Source organism: Suillus subaureus (assembly GCF_016647635.1).
Source record: "Suillus subaureus strain MN1 chromosome Unknown BJ212scaffold_17, whole genome shotgun sequence".
Taxonomy (NCBI): Eukaryota; Fungi; Basidiomycota; class Agaricomycetes; order Boletales; family Suillaceae; genus Suillus; species Suillus subaureus.
This window is the reverse complement of record NW_024538573.1, coordinates 658,002-678,238: the sequence shown is the minus strand read 5'-3', so window position 1 is coordinate 678,238 and position 20,237 is coordinate 658,002. Positions and strand designations below refer to the sequence as shown.

At 44.3% G+C, this 20,237-nt stretch overlaps 3 protein-coding genes across 3 annotated transcripts; 1 reads left to right on the top strand and 2 right to left on the bottom strand.

Annotated features, from left to right (window-relative positions):
* Positions 1 to 14,080: 14,080 nt before the first annotated feature.
* BJ212DRAFT_1481190 (uncharacterized protein) lies at positions 14,081 to 14,474 on the bottom strand (the record flags this gene model as incomplete). Its single annotated transcript, XM_041340218.1, has 2 exons — positions 14,081 to 14,384; positions 14,434 to 14,474. 2 exons carry the CDS (start codon positions 14,472 to 14,474, stop codon positions 14,081 to 14,083), a joined length of 345 nt encoding a protein of 114 aa, XP_041192927.1.
* A 203-nt stretch (positions 14,475 to 14,677) lies between these two features.
* On the bottom strand, positions 14,678 to 15,232 carry BJ212DRAFT_1481189 (uncharacterized protein; the record flags this gene model as incomplete). Its single annotated transcript, XM_041340217.1, has 3 exons — positions 14,678 to 14,893; positions 14,947 to 15,030; positions 15,074 to 15,232. 3 exons carry the CDS (start codon positions 15,230 to 15,232, stop codon positions 14,678 to 14,680), a joined length of 459 nt encoding a protein of 152 aa, XP_041192926.1.
* Positions 15,233 to 16,010: 778 nt separating this feature from the next.
* BJ212DRAFT_1356532 (uncharacterized protein) lies at positions 16,011 to 16,754 on the top strand. Its single transcript, XM_041335707.1, has 3 exons — positions 16,011 to 16,223; positions 16,277 to 16,413; positions 16,467 to 16,754. The coding sequence occupies exon 3, from the start codon at positions 16,490 to 16,492 to the stop codon at positions 16,667 to 16,669; it is 180 nt and encodes a 59-aa protein (XP_041192925.1). The 5' UTR covers positions 16,011 to 16,223; positions 16,277 to 16,413; positions 16,467 to 16,489; the 3' UTR covers positions 16,670 to 16,754.
* The last annotated feature ends 3,483 nt before the right edge of the window (positions 16,755 to 20,237 follow it).

The window sequence follows — 20,237 nt, the reverse complement described above, 5'->3', positions numbered from 1 at the left end:
GTTTTCATGCAAGGGATCAGAATTACCCCCTTCATAAGGCCATGGTCGACCATGACCATGACAGAGTCAAAACCCATGCACATGGGGAGATCAGTGATTAGGTCAACAGAGATTTGAGCAAAGGGTGCAGAGGCGATGGAGGGGATAGGGACGAGTGGAGGAGTTACAGGGTGCATGTCAGATTTCATCTGCTGACAAAGAGTGCAACCGTCAACGTATTTCCAAATATAGGAACCCATAGAAGGCCACCAAAAGTCACACTTGACAAGCTCTTCAGTTTTAAAATGGCCAGGATGACCAGCAGAAGCATGGTCATGACATTGTTCAAGAATCAGGTGTTGTCCAGCAGGGTGGACATAGGCACAATCTTTGTAATACAAGATGTCCTCCTTAATTGTCCAATCAGAGAGAGCAGATTTCATGGGGGGAAGGGATAAGCCATCAAGGGCATCTGCGGCAGCCTGGAAGATTGGATCAGGATCAGTAGGGTCTGGATTCATGAGTGTGGTCATAAGTTCTACATCAAGAAGTCATACAAACATAGAGTCTGGCAGGAGTGTGATGTCATTGTTGTCTCCTTGGCTGGTTCCATGATCAGGACATCTGGAGAGTGCATCAGGGGTGGCGAGTTTAGTTCCAGCAACATGATGGAGTTCTATGTCATAACAGGAGAGGAGGAGTTGCCAACGTGCTTGGCGACAGGTCAGTTTCTGTGCAGTACGGAAGTAGAGCAAGTTCTTATGATCCATAAAGACAATGACTGGATGAGGGTTTCCTTCAAGGTAATGTCGCCATTCAGTAAGGGTGCAGATGACAGCAAGAAGTTCATGATCAAAGATCTGATAATTTCTTTCAGCTGGGTTCAGGGTTTGGGAGAGGTATCCACATGGATGGTAGACTCCGTTTTCATCAGTCTGCAGCAAGACTGCTCCAGTGGCAATGAGTGAGGCATCAGTGGCAATGGCAAACTGCCGACTAGGACCAGGGTTTCATAATACAGGTTTCTTTAGGAAGCATTCCTTAAGCATGATAAATGTGGAGGCACATGGGTCAGACCAATGGAATACCATGTCCTTCTTGGTGAGGTTGATCAAGGGTCTAGCAATATTGGAGTAATGAGGAATGAAATTGTGATAGAAATTGCAGAACCCAAGGAACAACCAAACTTCTTTTATTGTGGTAGGGACAGGCCAGTCATGAATACCATTGGTTTTCACGACATCCATTGCAACACATCTGGGATGGATGATCATATCTAAGTATTCAACTTCTTTGGCATCAAAAGTGCACTTCTCCGGTTTCAGGAACAGACGTTCAGCGTGGATTCACTCTAAGACATGACAGGTTTGAGTGTGGTGGGAAGGGAGGTCATTTGAAAAGATAAGGATGTCGTCCATGTAAATGACCAACCATCCTTCATTTATTTCTTGCTGGAAGGTCCAATTCATGTATGCTTGAAAAGTGGCGGGTGAGTTGCAAAGACCGAAAAACATGATGTTAGGTTCAAAAAGGCTGTACTCAGTGGTAAATGCTGCTTTCCAACAATCATCAGGGTGAATTCGAATGTTATTATATCCAGAACAGACATCCATCTTTGTGAAATATTTAGCACCATGTAATCAAGTGACCAAGGACAATGGGAGTGGGAGAGGATAAGCGTTCTTCACTGTCCAATCATTAATATATCAATAGTCTTGACAAGGGCGTAGGTCACCACTTTTCTTTCCAACAAAGAAGAATCCACTAGCTTGCAGTGATTTAGACTCAGAGATGAACCCTTTCTGTACATTTTCATCAATGAATGCTTTGATGGCAGTTCATTCTGCTTCTGACAATGGATAGACCTTGGATGTTTTAGGGACAAAACCAGGTTTAGTATCAATGCAATGGTCAATCCCAGGACATTCCAGGGGTAACTGATTTAGTCCATCTTTAGCAAAGACGTTGGCAAAGTCATGGAGGTAAGAAGGGACGAGTTCTTTGAACAATTTCTTCTTTTGTTCAAGCCCAGCTGCTAATGCAAATTGCTGAGCTTTGTTACTGGTTTTGATGTATTTGATGGGCTGTGACAAGGGTGTGACCATGGGTTTTTGTTCTGCAGCACTGGTACCATCTTTGGTTAATGGGGTGTCCATGGGAATGTTGGTGATAACCCAGAGCTTAGTAGCATTGACAGGGTATTCAACCAAAAATTCATCCTCATCAAGATGATACATTGCAAGTTTGCATACAGGTGGTGCATAGTCTGAAGTCCATACATCATCTTTGGTATCAAAAGAGTTGTCATCATCATCAGGGATGGGGTCAAGGTTGGGTAAAACCAGGGGTGCTTCCTCATCAGGGATTTCTTTGATTGTTGCTCAAGGGAGTGGTTCTGGCATGGGTTGCACAGGAGGTATCTTTGGCAGCGCTACAACTGGCATCTCTTCTTTCTTCAAACAGGAGTTTTTCCATGTTTTATCGATTGGGGTTTTGATGGTTTTCTGAAAGAGAGAAGGGAGATTATTCTTCTTTCGTTCAGTGTCAACATCTTTTTCTATCAAATCACTTTTCTTGGTATGAGAGAGTTCCAATGTTTTGGCTTTCCACTGAATGATTGGATCCATGGTGTGCAGCCAAGGGATTCCTAGCAAAATCTGATCATGATGGCTTAGTTTCATGATGTTGAACTTTCCAAGCATGGATCATTCATTGATTTTTATGATAAGGACACAGTAGTGAGTGATTGCACCTCCTTTCGCATAGCTTCCATCTATGGTGGTAACCTGGAATGGTTTCATAAGTTTATGCATTCAGATTTTATGAAGCTTAATGAAGTCTTCAGAGATAAAAGTTCCAGCAGCTCTGGAATCAACGACAGCAGTCATTTCAATGGTTTTCAGGCAAGTTTTGGAGATGAGGGAAATGGGAACACAAAGTTCCTTTCTGATTCCTACACCTTGAACAAGCCTAATAGGTACATTGGAAGATACTAATGTTGATCCAGTCTTCCACATCAAAAATCCTCATTGATACAACAGACTTCTTCTTCATCCTCTTCTTTGGCTGGCTCAGTGCAATGCACAGGAGCTTTGCCGTTCTTCTTCTTGGGGCAGTTACAGGAGACATGGCCCTTCTGGTGACAGTTGAAACACTTGCCATTCTGGTAGTGTTCAGTTTTCTCTTCTTCAGTGAGGTGGTTGACCTCCATAGCATTGGGGTTGCAGCAATCAATGGAGGGTCTGGGAACATAACATTGACCAGTAGGCTTTGTGGTCATGCAATTGTTGTTGCAGAAAATTGCACCATGTTGCCAATTACCATCAAGTCTAATCATGGCTTGGACATATTTGTCAAAGTCTGTAGGGACAGTTTCCATCTGATAAATGGCATTACCGATTCCCTTCTTGAGTCCATCATTGAAGAACATAATCAGGACGGCATCTTGCTTTATGGCGGCTTGTGCAGCAAGGGTCCTGAAACTGGCGATATAGGAAGTGAGGTCACTCATCTGCTTCAGGGTTTGGAGTTTATTCATAGCAGTACCAACAGCATCCACTGGTGTGAATGCTTCTTTGAACTTGGCTTTGAAGTTTGCGAAGGTTCCGTAAGATTTCGAGGTGGAGTTGTCTACTTCGGTGTAAAATGTTAACACCCATCCCATAGCACTATCTTTAGTCATATATGCAAGTGTGGTAATGACCTTCTTCTCATCAGTATTGTAAACTGAAGAGTTAACAGTGAAATATGCTTTCACTGAAAACAACCATCTTAAAGTGTGGTCAGGGCTTCCATCGTAGTCTTTTGGTGTTCTGGCTTTGAGTTTGGATGAAGAGCTAGACATTCTGATACTAGGATGTGTGGAAAGATTTCGGGGTGGCTGTTCTTCTGGGAATTCGTCTGCTGATGTAGTCAAATGCTGGTCAGGTTCTGTGGTTACAGGGGATGGAATTTGTCTCTCTCTGTTCTCTGTGATATCCGGACCTTCAGCCTCATGATATTCTTCTTCTGGTTCTGTGGGGATGTCATTTGGATCACTCTCCCACCAATACTTCTTAACCCAAGGGGTCATCTTGCTTTGAGCTACTGGGGCCTCCCTAGATGGAGAGGTTCGATAGGGACTTTAATCTTTTGTTACAAACTAGGGTAGTTCTAACAACAAGCAACTCAATAAGAGTTAAGGACTTCTTGTTGAGATTCTACGCAAGACAATAAGTCGAGCATTCAGTGTAAGCTAAGGTAGAGGGAGTGCCTCTATCTTAAAGTACGGTTCAGATGACAAGAGATTGGAGTCTCAAGTGAAGGATATTCAAGGTAAAACCTAGTAAGATTAAAGTAAAGAACTAAAGTGTACAGGAGGGCTATTTATAGTGAACTACTGTGCTTTAGGGCAGGCGTGAGAATGAAATGAGTCAGAGATAAGGGATGCATAAGTGATAGTAAGAATAGATCATCTAACAATGGCAATGGCGATTGTGATGTAATACATGAGTCAGAAGTAAGTCTAGTGGCAGCATCATGCAGCTTGTGACATAATACACAGTAAGGAAGAGAAAATGAATAGGGGTGTATGTGGTTGTAACACTAGTTTCTAGTCTGGACTCATCTGGATTAGTCTTACGATACTTATCCCTCATCCAGAAGTAATCTGGATCTGCTACGCTACCCGTCTGACCCTCTGGACACATTAGTCTTGCCTTCCTAAAATAAGGGGCAATACTTGAGTAAGGGGCACAGCGCATGAGCTGAGGCTGAAGCCCTTAGGATCCATTAACCCTTGAGTACAACCTTAACAGTATATTCAAACTCACACCTTACCAAGTATACTTACACTTCCTATGGCTCCAACCAAAACTGCAAACACTCTCCAAGCAGCCGGATTAGTATCCACCTGCCGTGATTCCACTCCTATTGTCAAAACCTTCAATAGCTTCTCACAGCATCATGTTAGCCAGCGCGCTACTGCCAGAAGCATCTCAGAGCTTCTGAGTCGTCAACATCTGGAGACCCCTACATGGACTCCAGCCCTAGCCCCTCTGGGCCAAAGAGATCTGGATGATGATGACATTGATCATGATACCCCTGGCGGAAACCCACTGGATGGTAATGGTGGAAATCTGGATGATGATCCAGATGATGAAGATGATGATGATAGAGATGATGGCCTGGGTCCACAGGATTGCGTTATGGTACTCCTATCCAGAACTATCAACAATCTCACCCAAAACAATTGTCACACCACCCTTCCCAAAGATCCTAAAGTCAAGGTCCAGGAGCCAGATGTCTTTGATGGCACCGAGCCCTGGAAACTTCATGCATTCTTTGTCCAGTGCGAGCTCAACTTCCAGAGCAAACCCAATGCTTTCTGTACTGGAAGGTCTAAAGTCAATTTCGCCCAATCCTACCTCAAAGGAATGGCCCTTGAATGGTTTGAACCCAGCCTCCTTTCTGATGAACATACCAATCGTCCGGACTAGATGGATGACTATTCCAAGTTCATGCTTGAACTCCAGACCAATTTCGGACCTCATGACCCCTCTGGAGATGTGGAAATGCAGCTCAAGCAACTCAATATGTGCGACAGACAGTGCATCAACAAGTATGTTGTAGAATTCCAATGACTTGCCTCTCAGGTCTGCGGATGGGGTGATGGAGCCCTATGCCAATAATTCTATAATGGACTTCCTGCTCATATCAAGGATGAAATCAGCCGCATGGGAAAACCTGGCACACTCTCGGAATACAAAACCCTTGTGCAAACCATTGATGCCTGCTATTGGGAACACAAGGGAGAGATCTCCCATAAAACCAAATCCTCCACACCCAATCCTCCTGCCAAGTCTTCCAAACAGACCAATGCCAATGTGTCTGGATCTGGAAGCATTTCCTCCGGAAACAACAAATCCAGAAAGACAACTTCATCCACTACCTCCGCTTCTAAAGCTCTGGACCTTAGCAACAAGCTGGGTAAGGACAGAAAGCTTACATCCAAAGAGCATCAGAGAAGGCTGGACAGGAAGCTCTGTCTGTTCTGTGGTGGACCTGGGCATACTGCTTGGGACTGAACAAAGTCGACTTTGCACGCTACCAAAGGTCACACAGCTACAGTCAATCCAGAAACCAAACTGGATGCCTCAGACGAGGTGAAAAAATAATCCGCAACCCTCCTGATTCCACACAGAATGAGGGTCACATTGACTCAACCTGTGCAACAGAGCTATGACTCAATGCTGTATCTTTGTCTGATCCAAACTCTCTCTGTCCATATGTTTCCATTCCTATGTATTCCAATATTTCCGACTTTCCAGCTCTTGTAGATTGTGGTTCCTCCCATTGCTTCATAGAATCCAACTTTGTCCGTAAATATAATCTACCTACCTATGCAATTCTTCCGATTCTGCTCCATTTGTTTGATGGTACTTGTAATGCAACCATTTCTGAAGCTATAGATCTGCCCATCCATTTCTCATCCAGTGTAGTCACCTCTGATACATTCTACATAACTCCTTTGGATTCATCCTGTCTTATCATCCTTGGATATAGCTGGCTTACCCGACACAATCCATTGATTGACTGGGTTTTGCACAGCATTGAGTTCCAGACTTTATCTCATGGAATGCCATTGACCCCTCTGATATCACCTCCACCACCTCCAGTGGAAACTACCCCTCTGAATACTCCAGACACCTCCACTGATACCTCTGAGCTTAACATTTCTCTAATCAACACAGTTGCCTTTTGCTGGGCCTGTAAGTTAGAAGGTTCCAAGCAGTTCAGCATCTTCCTATGTCCTTCTGGTGCCAAGATCCATTCTGTATCCACTTCATCCAATGCTCTGGATCTATCTGTGATCCCTCCAGAGTATCATGAATATGCGGATGTCTTTGACAAGGGAAAAGCTAGCCAACTTCCTCCTCATAGGCCTTATGACCTAAAGATCGACTTAGAGGAAGGTACTGCTCCACCCCTAGGCACCATATATTCCCTTTCCCTGGTTGAGCTTGAAGCTCTCTGGAAGTTCCTGGATGAAAATATCTTGTCTGGACTCCTCTGCTCCTCCTCCTCTCTGCACAGAGCCCCTGTCCTGTTTGTCAAAAAGAAGGATGGCTCCCTGCATCTTTGTGTGGATTTCCATGGCCTGAACAAGATCACCAAGAAAGACCGCTATCCATTGCCCCTCATTGCCGACCTCTTAGACTCTTTGAGCCATGCCAAAGTTTACACTAAGATTGACCTCCAGTCCGCTTGCCATCTCATCCGTATCTCTTCCGGAGATGAGTGGAAGACAGCTTTCTGGATGCACTATGGCTCCTATGAGTGGTTAGTTATGCCTGAGGGTCTCACCAATGCTCCAGTGGCTTTCCAGTGTTTTGTCAATAGCATCTTCACCGATATGCTTGACATATGCACTGTGGTGTATCTGGACGACATACTCATCTATTCCCATGACCTTGCATCCCATAAGCAACACGTCCAAAAAGTACTTTGACGACTCCAAAAGCATCAACCCTATGCCAAACCAGAGAAATGCAAGTTCTACTCTGATTCCATAGAATACCTTGGTTACCTCCTGTCTCTGGAAGGCCTTACTATGTCATCCAATAAAGTCAAAGCTATTGTTGACTGGCCGGAGCCATGGAAGGTCAAGGATGTTCAATCCTTCCTTGGATTCGTAAATTTCTATCATTGTTTCATCTTCAACTACTCAGACATCGTCACTCCACTCACCTGGCTTACATGCAAGAATGTTAACTGGGACTTTTTGGAGGATTGCCAGAAATCATTTGCTGCACTCAAGAAAGCCTTCACTTCTGCTCTGGTGCTTATGCACTGGATCCTGAATGTTCCTATTGTTATTGAGACTGATGCCTCTGATTATGCTATCGCTGGAATACTGTCCATTGTATGTCCAGACTCAGAGCTTCATCCAGTAGTGTTCTATTCTAGAACCCTGTCTGCTCCAGAACTCAACTATGATACCCACAACAAGGAACTCCTAGCCATATATGAAGCTTTCCAGACCTGGTGACACTACCTAGAAGGCTCATCTGAGCCTATTGATGCTGTCACAGACCACAAGAACCTTGAGTACTTCACAACCACCAAACTCCTCTCTCGCCATCAGGCACATTGGTCAGAGTTCCTCCACCAATTCAATCTCATCATCTGTTTCTGTCCCAGAAAACTTGGAGCAAAACCAGATTCCCTCACTAGATGCTGGGATGTCTATCCCAAAGAGGGGGATAAGGACTATGCTCAAGTTAACCCTCATAACTTCTGTCCAGTGTTCATGTCTGAACAGTTAGCTTCGTCCCTACAAGCTTCAACCTTAGCATATCTGGTGCTCTGAGCAGCTGTACTCATGGATGTTGACCAACTCCAAAATGATATCCTATCTGCTCTCCCTAATGACCCTATTGTGTCCACTCAAATGTCCAGTCCTCTGGATCCCAGATGGACCATGGATGATAGTGGTTTCCTCCATTGCGACAATCATATATATGTCCCCAATTCCAATGACCTTCGACTTCACATCCTCCGGAACACACATGACCATCCTCTGTCTGGACACTTTGGCCAGAATCAGACGTTAGAACTCATCTGACATGAATATACCTGGCCCAGAATATGCACCTATGTCAAAGACTATGTTAAATCATGCACCACCTGTGCCCGAGCCAAGGTTCCAAGACATAAACCATATGGATTGCTCAAACAACTCCCTGTTCCAGACAAGCCTTGGAACTCCATCTCCATGGATTTTATTGAGCAACTTCCGGACTCCTCCAGCTTCACAGCCATCCTTGTCATCATAGATCATCTATCCAAGCAAGCAATATTTGTTCCAACCCACAATACTATCACCTCTCCAGACCTTGCTTGCTTGTTCCTACTCCATGTGTTCTCCAAGCATGGTGTTCCATCCCACATACAGTGGCTCAAAAAACTGTCCACATGTTTTTGCATTTTTTACTATTTACAATATTGTGTGAGAATACATAAAGACCTCAGTGACATGCTAATACCATATTGTAGTGCTGCTTCAGGGCTTTGGATTGAGCACCACATCGTGAGAATCAGAGGAGATATGGTGGAGATACAAGGCTTACAAAATCATGACTCATGCGGACAGTTTTTTGAGCACATATTAAAACTATATAAATCATCATTTATGACACCATAACAATCATGCCACCATTAAATAAATTATAAAGTGGTGTCATTATGTCATTTTAAAACCATATCTAACTATACAAACCAAAAATTTCCATATGTCATGATTATATTCACTATGAAAGCCACCCCCCCTGCTCAAAGGGATAATATCCTCTCTCTTTCCTATTCTGGCCTCTCTGCTTGTCAAATTTCCTCTAGAACTGGAGTATCCAAGTCCACTGTGGCCAGGTTCATCAAAGAAAGTCACACAGACAAGGAAAACTTCTGTGAAGGGCATCCATCCAAGCTCACCTCTACTGATAGGAGGGCTATTATTCAACATATCACTACAGGAAAGGCTGATAATGCTGTCCAGGTCACCTATTACATCAATTCCACCATCACATTCCCTGTCTCTTCACACACTGTGAGAAACATTCTCAAGACAGCTCATCTCAGGTCAGTAACAAGGAAGAAAAGGCTCTCCTCTCTATCACACATATGCAGAGAGGACTAGCACCCTTCTTGTTTCACATATATACCTTGCCATCTGACCCAATCCTATTTATTGTGGTCTTATATGATCATATAACATGCTTCCAGTCCATGTAATCCAATTCTGATGGGCTAAGGCAAAGGTTAGTCATCTCTGCATATGTGTGATAGAGAGGAGAGCCTTTTCTTCCTTGTTACTGACCTGAGATGAGCTGTCTTGAGAATGTTTCTCACAGTGTGTGAAGAGACAGGGAATGTGATGGTGGAATTGATGTAATAGGTGACCTGGACAGCATTATCAGCCTTTCCTGTAGTGATATGTTGAATAATAGCCCTCCTATCAGTAGAGGTGAGCTTGGATGGATGCCCTTCACAGAAGTTTTCCTTGTCTGTGTGACTTTCTTTGATGAACCTGGCCACAGTGGACTTGGATACTCCAGTTCTAGAGGAAATTTGACAAGCAGAGAGGCCAGAATAGGAAAGAGAGAGGATATTATCCCTTTGAGCAGGGGGGGTGGCTTTCATAGTGAATATAATCATGACATATGGAAATTTTTGGTTTGTATAGTTAGATATGGTTTTAAAATGACATAATGACACCACTTTATAATTTATTTAATGGTGGCATGATTGTTATGGTGTCATAAATGATGATTTATATAGTTTTAATATGTGCTCAAAAAACTGTCCGCATGAGTCATGATTTTGTAAGCCTTGTATCTCCACCATATCTCCTCTGATTCTCACGATGTGGTGCTCAATCCAAAGCCCTGAAGCAGCACTACAATATGGTATTAGCATGTCACTGAGGTCTTTATGTATTCTCACACAATATTGTAAATAGTAAAAAATGCAAAAACATGTGGACAGTTTTTTGAGCCACTGTAACCTTGGACCAGGGAACAGAGTTCATATCCCACTTCTTCCAGTCCTTAGGAAAAGCATTAGATATGATCCTCCATTTCACATCCGGATATCATCCGGAAGGGGACAGACAAACCGAGTGTACCAATCAAACCCTAGAACAATACCTCTGGATCTAATGTAACTATCAGCAGGATAACTGGTTGGAACTACTCCCCTTGGCTGAATTTGCATACAACAATGCTCCGAGTGCTACCACTGGAGTCTCCCCCTTCTTTGCCAACAAGGGTTACCATCCGAACATGTCCATCCACCTGGAGTGTGACCTTTCCTCTGTCTGTGCACAGGAATATGCCATAGACCTCAATGAGCTTCACCAATTCCTCTGAGAAGAAATGACCCACACACAAGAACATTATCAAGGGTCTGTGGACACAAGGTGGATACCAGCCCCAGACTTCAAGGTTGGAGATCAAGTCTTTGTCAAAGCAAAGTACTTCTGTTCCATTCGCCCCTCCAAGAAGCTCTTGGAAAAGAACTTAGGTCCTTTTGACATTATATCCTGTCCCAGATCGCATTCCTTCACCATCTGACTCCCGGATTCCATGCGCTCAGTACATCTGGTCTTCCATGTCTCCCAACTAGAACCCGCAGTTCCAAACACCATCCCTAATCATATCCAACCACCCTCACCTCCAATAGAAGTTGATGGAGAACCAGAATATGAGATATCCGAAATCCTAGACTCTAAGTTGGACTGCCAGAGACAACAATGTCAGCTTCTCTACCTTGTCCGGTGGTCTGGATATGAAGGGACAGATGAAGAGACGTCCTGGTTACTAGCCATGGAACTTGGAAACGCATCAGACCTAGTTTCAGTATTTCACTCTTCATATCCAGACAAACCTGGTTCAATTGCATTACAATGAGTACAAAATCAGATACAAGTACATTAGGGGCAGAAGCAGAAATCCAGAGCTCCTCATCCATCAGTCTCCATGTCCCCTCCAGATCCTCCAGCCTCCTCCTCAACATCCTTGTCAGCATCATCCAGAGTAGAGGTGTCTGCAATCTGGAATCCATTCCAGATCCCCTCCAGGAGGATGGACTGGAAGTCCCTCTGCTACTGGATGAAGTCCTCCATGTTAGTATTCATCTGCTCCATCACCAACCTACTCCCTTCTGCAGCTCCAATACTCTCCTGGAGAAGTCCATTGGTCTGGGCCAGTTCCACTACTATGCTGTTGGCAGCAGCAACCCAGGCCTGGTCATCATACTCCACACTCCCCTCATCTGTCTCTATTCTGGTCCATGGATTGGAGGCATCCTCCACTTTCAGTTCCTCAGGGGTAGGGCTCTTCTGATGTCTCTTACCCTTGGATTTCAGAGATGGAGTCACCACAGCATGCTGCCTCTTCCACCTCGGTTCCCTGGGCTTGTCCGCACTTCCGGGACAGGAGGCCCTATTGATCCTGCAGACATTGCAAGACTTGATCTATCCGGACATCAGTACACCCAGTTCCAGATGTCCGAGACAAGGAATATCTCACCAGTGCATTAGACTTAGCATCCTCCCAGGAGCACACCTTGCTCTTATTGACACAATGAGTGCAGGGTGCATCCAGTGGCTCAAAAAACTGTCTGCATGTTTTGACATTTTCACTATCTATGATATTGTGTGAGAACAAACAAATGCCTCAAGGACATGCTTATACCACATTGTAGTATGGCTTCAGGGCTTTCATTTGAGCCCTACACTGTGGGAATTGGTGGAGATATGGTGGAGACATAAGGCTTATAAAATAATGACTCATGTAGACAGTTTTTTGAGTGTATATTAAAACTATATAAATCATGAAGTAGTGTCATTATGTTATTTTATGACTATATCTAACTATATAAACCAGAATATCTCATGTATCATAGTCATAACCACCATGAAAGCCATCTCCTCTGCTCAAAGGGATAATATCCTCTCTCTGTCTTATGCTGGCCTCTTTGCTCACCAAATTTCCTCTAGAACTGGAGTATGCAAGTCCACTGTGGCCAAGTTTATCAAAGAAAGCCACCCAGACAAGGAAAACTCTTGTGGAGGATGTCCATCCAAGCTTACCTCTACTGACAAAAGGGCTATTATCCAACATATCACTACAGGAAAGGCTGATAATGCTGTCCAAGCCACCCATTATATCAATTCCACCATCACTACCCCTGTCTCTTCACAAACTGTGAGGAATGTTCTCAAGGCAGCTCATCTCAAGGCAGTAACAAAGAAGAAAAAGCCTCTTCTCTCCATCAAACATAGGCAGAGAAGACTAGCCTTTGCCTTAGCTCATCAACACTGGACTGTAGAGGACTGCAAGCATGTTATATGGTCAGATGAGACCAAAATCAATAGGATTGGGTCAGATGGGAAGGTATATGTATGGAAAAAGAAGGGAGATGGCCTAACAGACAGAGAGGTTAATGGGACTGTCAAGTTTGGAGGAGGTTCTTTAATGGTATGGGGCTGTATGGGATGGAATGGTGTGGGAATGCTTGCTGAGGTTGAGGGGAAGATGAATGCTGAGCAGTATGTGGTCATTTTAAATGACCACTTGCTGCCTAGCTTGGCAGAATCAGGGATTGATGAAGAAGATATCATTTTCCAACAGGATAATGATCCCAAGCACACATCCAGAAGAGCTAAGGAATGGTTTGAAGAACATAACATTAATGTTCTTGACTGGCTAGCACAGTCTCCTGATGTCAATGTCATTGAACATCTCTGGGGAACACTCAAGAAAAAGCTTCAAGCCTATGAAAACCCCCTAAAGGAGTATGGGAGCTTTGGGAGAGAGTAGCAGTGGAATGGGGGAAGATCACAGCTGAGGATTGCCAGAAATTAATTGAGAGTATGCCTAGAAGGATAGAGGCAGTAATTAAAGCCAAGGGAGGTCATACAAAATACTAGAATACCTGGTTATTATTGTAAAATACTTGAGTCAAAAAACTGTCCGCATGAGTCACCATTTTGTGAGCCTTGTATCTCCACCATATCTCCACCGATTCCCACGGTGTAGGGCTCAAATGAAAGCCCTGAAGCCATACTACAATGTGGTATAAGCATGTCCTTGAGGCATTTGTTTGTTCTCACACAATATCATAGATAGTGAAAAATGTCAAAACATGTGGACAGTTTTTTGAGCCACTGTACTTACCAATAGACCATCCATATGCTTTGTACATAGCCTTGGACTCTGCTGATTGATCATTCCGTTAGATACCTATAGTATATAACCTCCTGTAACCCTCTGTAGTACCTCAGTTCAAATATCAACTTAGTTCTGCTACTCTCATTACCCTCCGAGACTTAGGATTGATTCCTATAGTCTATCCCCATCCACCTCTGTCTATGACAGCCATTACTGCTAGTTTCTAGTCTGGACTCGTCTGGATTAGTCTTATAATACTTATCCCTCATCCAGAAGTCATCTGGATCCACTATGCTACCTGTCCGACCCTCTGGATGTGTTAGTCTTGCCTTCCTGAAATAAGGGACAATACTCAAGTAAGGGGCACAGCACATGAGCTGAGGCCAAAGCCCTTAGGATCTGTTAACCCTTGAGTACGACCTTAACACTACCTTTGCAAGATGCTCATAAATGATGTTGACCACCTCCACTGCACGGGCCTTAATAGTCTCCATAAGTTTCATGCAGTGAGGCACATCACTTTCAGCAAGGGTGGGGCAGACATAACAAAGTAAGTTGCAGAAGGCTGGTTTGTTGATGAGCTGCAATGCCTCATCCTCGGTCACAACAAGCTCCATGATATACTCCAGAAGCCCTGCCTTGGTAAACATGGGCGCTTTCAGGGCAAGGCTGCTATCAAGGGTGGATTGCCTTGAACTATCTATGAATCAGTACAACACACTACAATACAGCAAATGTAACTCACAGGGATTGAACCTCACCAGTTGGAACTGCTTGAGGGTGCATGGTGATGTTTGCGGCTTCACAGCGTGATTTGTAAAGTTGAAAATGGCTTTTATTACTGATAGATATATCATATCAGTGATCATTCAAGAGAAAGAAGACATGAACATACTGACAAATGTGCATGCATAGTGTAGAGATACCTCCACGAAAGATGTACTTGCAAGGTTTGCAGACCCAATGTTTGTTGTCATAGTGAAGATGGTTCAAATATCAGTGGTGTGCTCACTCTTTGATAAAGTGGCTCGGATGGTGGTGTCTTGAAGATCTTCAGGTTCGTCCTCAGGCTCGTCCTCAGGTGCTGGTACATCTTCATCCTCAGCCTCATCCGATTGACCAGCACCAGGATCAGGATCAGTATCAATATCTGTGTTGGCACCAGCCACATGAGAGCCTTCATTGTCAGATAATGGAGCAGAGAGCTGTAACATAACCTTTTTCCTAACTAGTTGCTCAGTTGCACTGGATAATGCACACTTGCGGCTTGTTGAAGAACAAGCATTGTTGGCATCATGAAGGTGCACAGAAGGTTTAGAGGTGCAAATGGAGTGTCAAGCACCTGCAGTAAGTGGCACCAGTTTGCATCCAGTCTGCAGTAGCACAGAGAAGGTGACTGTGGGAGTAGTAGATGATGGTGGCTGGGCAGAGGATGGAGCAGAAATGGGGACAGCATCATCAGGATCATTGTAAAAGGTGATGTCTTTGGCATCCTTTAGAGACCCATCTGGGTTGAGGGCACACTGTGCTTCAGATTCAGACATTGTACCAGTAGTCAAAATATATCACTCACCTTGCTCCCTTTATATGTGAATACCAAATCTCCTACTAACTCATAGTACACATTGAAGGATCCTAAAAAATATATCAATATAATATATCAATCAGTTCATTGCACTTGATTTGACAGAAAAGTCATACCTTGAGCTTGATTGGACAGGTAGGCTTTATTGGACAGCAGGGTGTGCAGGATGCAAACCTCTGGACAGAATAAGTCAAAACAAGTCTTGAGGAGGCAAATCTTGAGGATTGAGAAGTCAAAATGACCATACACATGTGCTTGAGCCTTGAAGGTGTTGCAAGGAAGATTCAGTTTGGGGTTCAGAATGGTTTGGGAAGGTCCGAACCTATGGATGAACCACACAGGAGTTAGCAGACCATGAACCTTGTTCTGGTTCAGTCCATGCAAAATGCTAGACCATGGACTGAACCAAGGACAAACCTGACCAATGGTCAGGTTTGAACTATGGTTCGGGGCCAGACCACAGCAGCACTAATCATATGGTGATACAGGACCTGAATTCGCCATAACTTTTTGTTTGAAGTAGAAGTGACACACAGGAACAAGTGGACGAACTCAGATGGCAACTAGACAAAAGGAATGTATACTTCAGTCTCATGCTAATTGAGCAGCTGACTATAAACTAACCTAGGCGAAAGGAATATAAGGTATAAATGAATGTCTCACCTTCAGTCTCATCAGGAAAAACCTCCCCTGCTTAGTGATGTTCCAGCCTGGCTTCAAGCCCCAGGCCAGCCAAAGCCAGGCCAAGCCCAGGCCCAGGTGATGGCCTGACCAGGGCTTTGGCCTAGGCTTCAGTTTTGCAAAGCCTAAGCCACCAGCCCAAGCTGTGGCTTAGAATTATGTAAGTACTGCGCAGGAGCCTCATTGTCAACTCTATTTTTGTCATTTTCTTGCTTCTCTTTAGTTCTCACTTCCTAGTCCATCATACTGTAGGGTATGTCAGAATGACACAGTGAGTTGCCATTGTCATCTTCTTTCAAAGCTCTCACTAATACTCACCCTGGTGACAGAAAAACAGACATCACCTGCCATATCATATTGTGCTGTTTTCAGCAATCTATGCACCTCTCAAGTCCTACTTTGTGCTGCAGCTTTGTGAGCTTGATGGATTCTTGAACAAGTTTCAGTCGTTTATAAATGGTATGTGTGTGTATTTTATCTGTGTAGCTGCCTGCAATGACTGGCATGACTGGTGCAGTTCTCACCAATGGCAAAGATGAGCCACATGTTGTGTGTCCCATACACAAAATCAAACCCACTGCTGCCCTCCTTCAACACTCAGAGAAAGTGGCTCTTCCCTCCCAAACAAAAGCTATCAATGATTTCCATGCAGCTGAGGCTGCCAAGCATGCTTCAGAGGTTTCTCAGCCTGCTGCACTCACACCACCTGTACTAGCCACACAATTAGCACCTCCCCCATCCAACAAACATGTGCATCCTGATGATGCCCCCAATAATGCCCTTGATGATGATGAATCTGGTGATATGGAGTGTGAGAATGCTCATGTCAACCCTAAGTGTGCTAGAAGGAAGTGCAAGTCCCCAGAGAAGTCCCCAGAGTTAGTTGATGAAGATGTGGTTCTCATTGATGTCGATGTCTCTATTGCAGACCCAGGGTCATCTCAGGAAGGCAAAACTGCTGACGTTGACAACTTCTTCAGTGCAGCATTCAAACATGCTGGTGCCAATGGCAAAGTGAAGAAGCACAGAAAGTGCAATATTTGCCTGTAAGTTTGGCTTTGCACTGTAATAGTACCTACTCACTCAATCATTTGTAGGAAAAAATGTATTCTCATCAACAAAGCCACTACCCTTCATTGTCATGCCAAGGCACATTTTGGTGGCAAGTATCAGAAGTGGGCAAGTGAACATTTGTTTGAGTCCATGTTACCTGGTGACATCAAGGCTCACAAGGAGAATGCTGTGCAGCAACAAATCAATGTTCATCTCACCAAACGCAAGCTTGATGAACAAGTCATACCATACTCCGATAAGTTGTTTAAGCAAGCTGCCATTGAATGGCTTGTTGTTACAATCACGTCTACCCCTATTCCATTTTCCTCTTTACTTGTGTATTATGTCCTGACTGCACCTCATCACGCCATCAGTAGACCAGTCTCTTACCATATCTGTATTACATCATGATCGCCGCTGCCGTCGCTAGATGACTCATCCTTATCTCTGACTCGTCTTGATGACGCATACCCTTATCTCTGACTCGTCTCAATGACGTGTACATACCTGCCCTAAAGTAGACTATGTCCATATAAGCTCAGCTTTGTACTTAGCAGATCTTCACTTTAATCTACTAGGTTCTCACCTGAAACATCCTTCGCTTAGGACCCCCAATCCTAAGTCGTCTGATACCGATATTCAAGTCAGAGACACTCTCTCCGACTTGTCTTAAGAAGCCTTACATTTGTGAGGTCTTGACTCAATCACAGACATTACTCTTATCGAGTATCTGTCGTTGCGCCCATCCTAGTTCACCATAACAAAAGATTAAAGTCACCCATCGACCCTCTCCATCAGAGAGGTTACCTATCCAGAAAGAATCAGAGAGAGAACGAGAATGTTCCCCTGAACCAAGAAGACACCACTTGACCAGACGTTCAGGATGTCCACCGTCCCCAACACCCCAGAATTGAAGGCCAGAGCTCCATCTACTTACGATGGGAGTCCTCACCAGGCTCTGCGATGGTTGTATGCGGTTAAAGTGTATTTCGCACTTAACACCACAATCTACAACACTGACGAGAAGAAGGTTATCACCACTCTCACATATATGACAGAAGATAGTGCTATGGGTTGGGCACTCACTTTCTACACTGAAGTCGACAACTCCGCTTTGAAATCCTATGGAACCTTTGTGAACTTTGAAACCAAGTTCAAAGAAGCCTTCGTACCAGCCGATGCTATCAGCACCGCCATGAATAAACTCAGAACGTTGAGACAGACGGGCAACCTAACCTCCTACATCGCCAGCTTTAAGACTCTTGCTGCACAAGCCTGTGTTAAGCAAGACGCCATCTTAATCACGTTCTTCAATGACGGATTGAAGAAGGGAATCATCAACTCTGTCTTTCAGATGGAGACTATCCCCGTAGACTTTGATAAGTACATTGCTGCAGTCATCAGACTTGACAGCAATTACCAGAGGGGTGCTGCATACCGATCAAATCATCGAACCACCACCAGACCAACGGGACAATGTTATGTACCCAGACCATCCATTGATCAACATGATCCGAACACCATGGAAGTAGATCGGCTCACTGACACCGAAAGAAGTGACCATATGAAGAAGGGACTATGCTTCACATGTCACCAGAAGGGACATCTTACTAGAGCATGCCCACAGAAGAAGAAAATTCCTGTTCGCTGAGAAGAGATGAGCGACAGTGAAGAAGAAGAAGATACAATGATCCGTCGCCTCACTGAGGATTTTTGATGTGGAAGACCGGATCGACGTCAGTATCTTCCAATGTACCTATCAGACTTGTACAAAGTATTGGAATCAGAAAGGAACTTTGCATTCCCATTTCCCTCATCTCCAAAACTCGTCTGAAAACTGTCGAAACAACAGCTGTTGTTGACTCCAGCACCACCGGAACCTTTATTTCTGAAGAATTTGTCAAGACACATGGCATTCGAACGCACAAACTATCAAAACCATTCTGAGTTACTACTGCGGATGGAAGTTATGCAAAAGGGGGCGCTATCACTTGATACTGTGTCCTCATTGTCAAGATAGACAAACGATCCATGATTGGAAAGTTTAATATCACGTGGCTTGGCCGACATGATCAGATCTTACTAGGGATCCCTTGGCTACGTGCCATGGACCCAGTAATCCGATGGAAAGCAGAAATGCTGGAACTCCCCAGAACAGAGAAAAGTGATCAGATTGAAGAAGAAGTTGATAATGAACGAAAGAAGAATAGACTTCCCCCCTTATTCCGAAAAGCAGAAATGAAGAACAAGAAGACAAACCCGATTCCAGTTGTAGTGCTGCCAAAGGCGCCTCCTGCAGAATTGGTTATACCATCCAAGGAACCAACACCCCGGGCCACTATCAAGGAAATCCCTGATGAAGAAGCCTTACCAGCGCTGCCTAATCTCGACCCTATCCCTGATGACGATGATGACTCTTTCAACACAAAAGAAGATGTATGGACAATGGACTACACACCACCCATATGCGAGATTTCTACTTATCACTTAGAAGATGATGAATTCTTGGTTGAATATCCCGTTGACGCCTCCGAGCTCCAGGTAATTACCAACGTCTCTATGGACATCCCTTTAACCAAGGATGGTACCAGTATCGCGGAACTACGACCTACAATCACACCTCTACCACGACCTGCTGAATATGTCAAAACCAGTAACAAAGCGCAACAGTTTGCGCTAGCCACTGGGCTCGAGCAGAAGAAGAAATCTTTCGAAGAGCTTGTCCCTTCCTACCTTCACGACTTCACCGATATCTTTGCGAAAGACGGTCTAAATCAGTTACCACCTGAATGACCTGGTATAGATCACTGGATAGAAACTAAACCTGGTTTCATCCCCAAAACGTCCAAGGTGTACCTGTTATCAGAAACAGAACGCGTGGCAGTCAAGGCATTCATTGACGAAAACGTAAAAAAGGGATTCATTTCTGAATTGAAGTCGCCGCAGGCCAGCGGTTTCTTTTTCGTAGGAAAGAAAAGTGGAGACCTCCGTCCCTGTCAAGACTACTGGTACATCAACAAATGGATGGTCAAGAACGCTTACCCACTTCCACTACTGCTTTCTTTAGTCGCTCAGTTACATGGTGCCAAATATTTCACGAAGATGGACATTCGCTCAGGATATAACAACATCCGTATTCACCCAGAAGATCGGTGGAAAGCCACCTTTACCATGGAGTATGGCCTCTTCGAACCAAACGTCATGTTTTTCGGCCTCTGTAACTCCCCCGC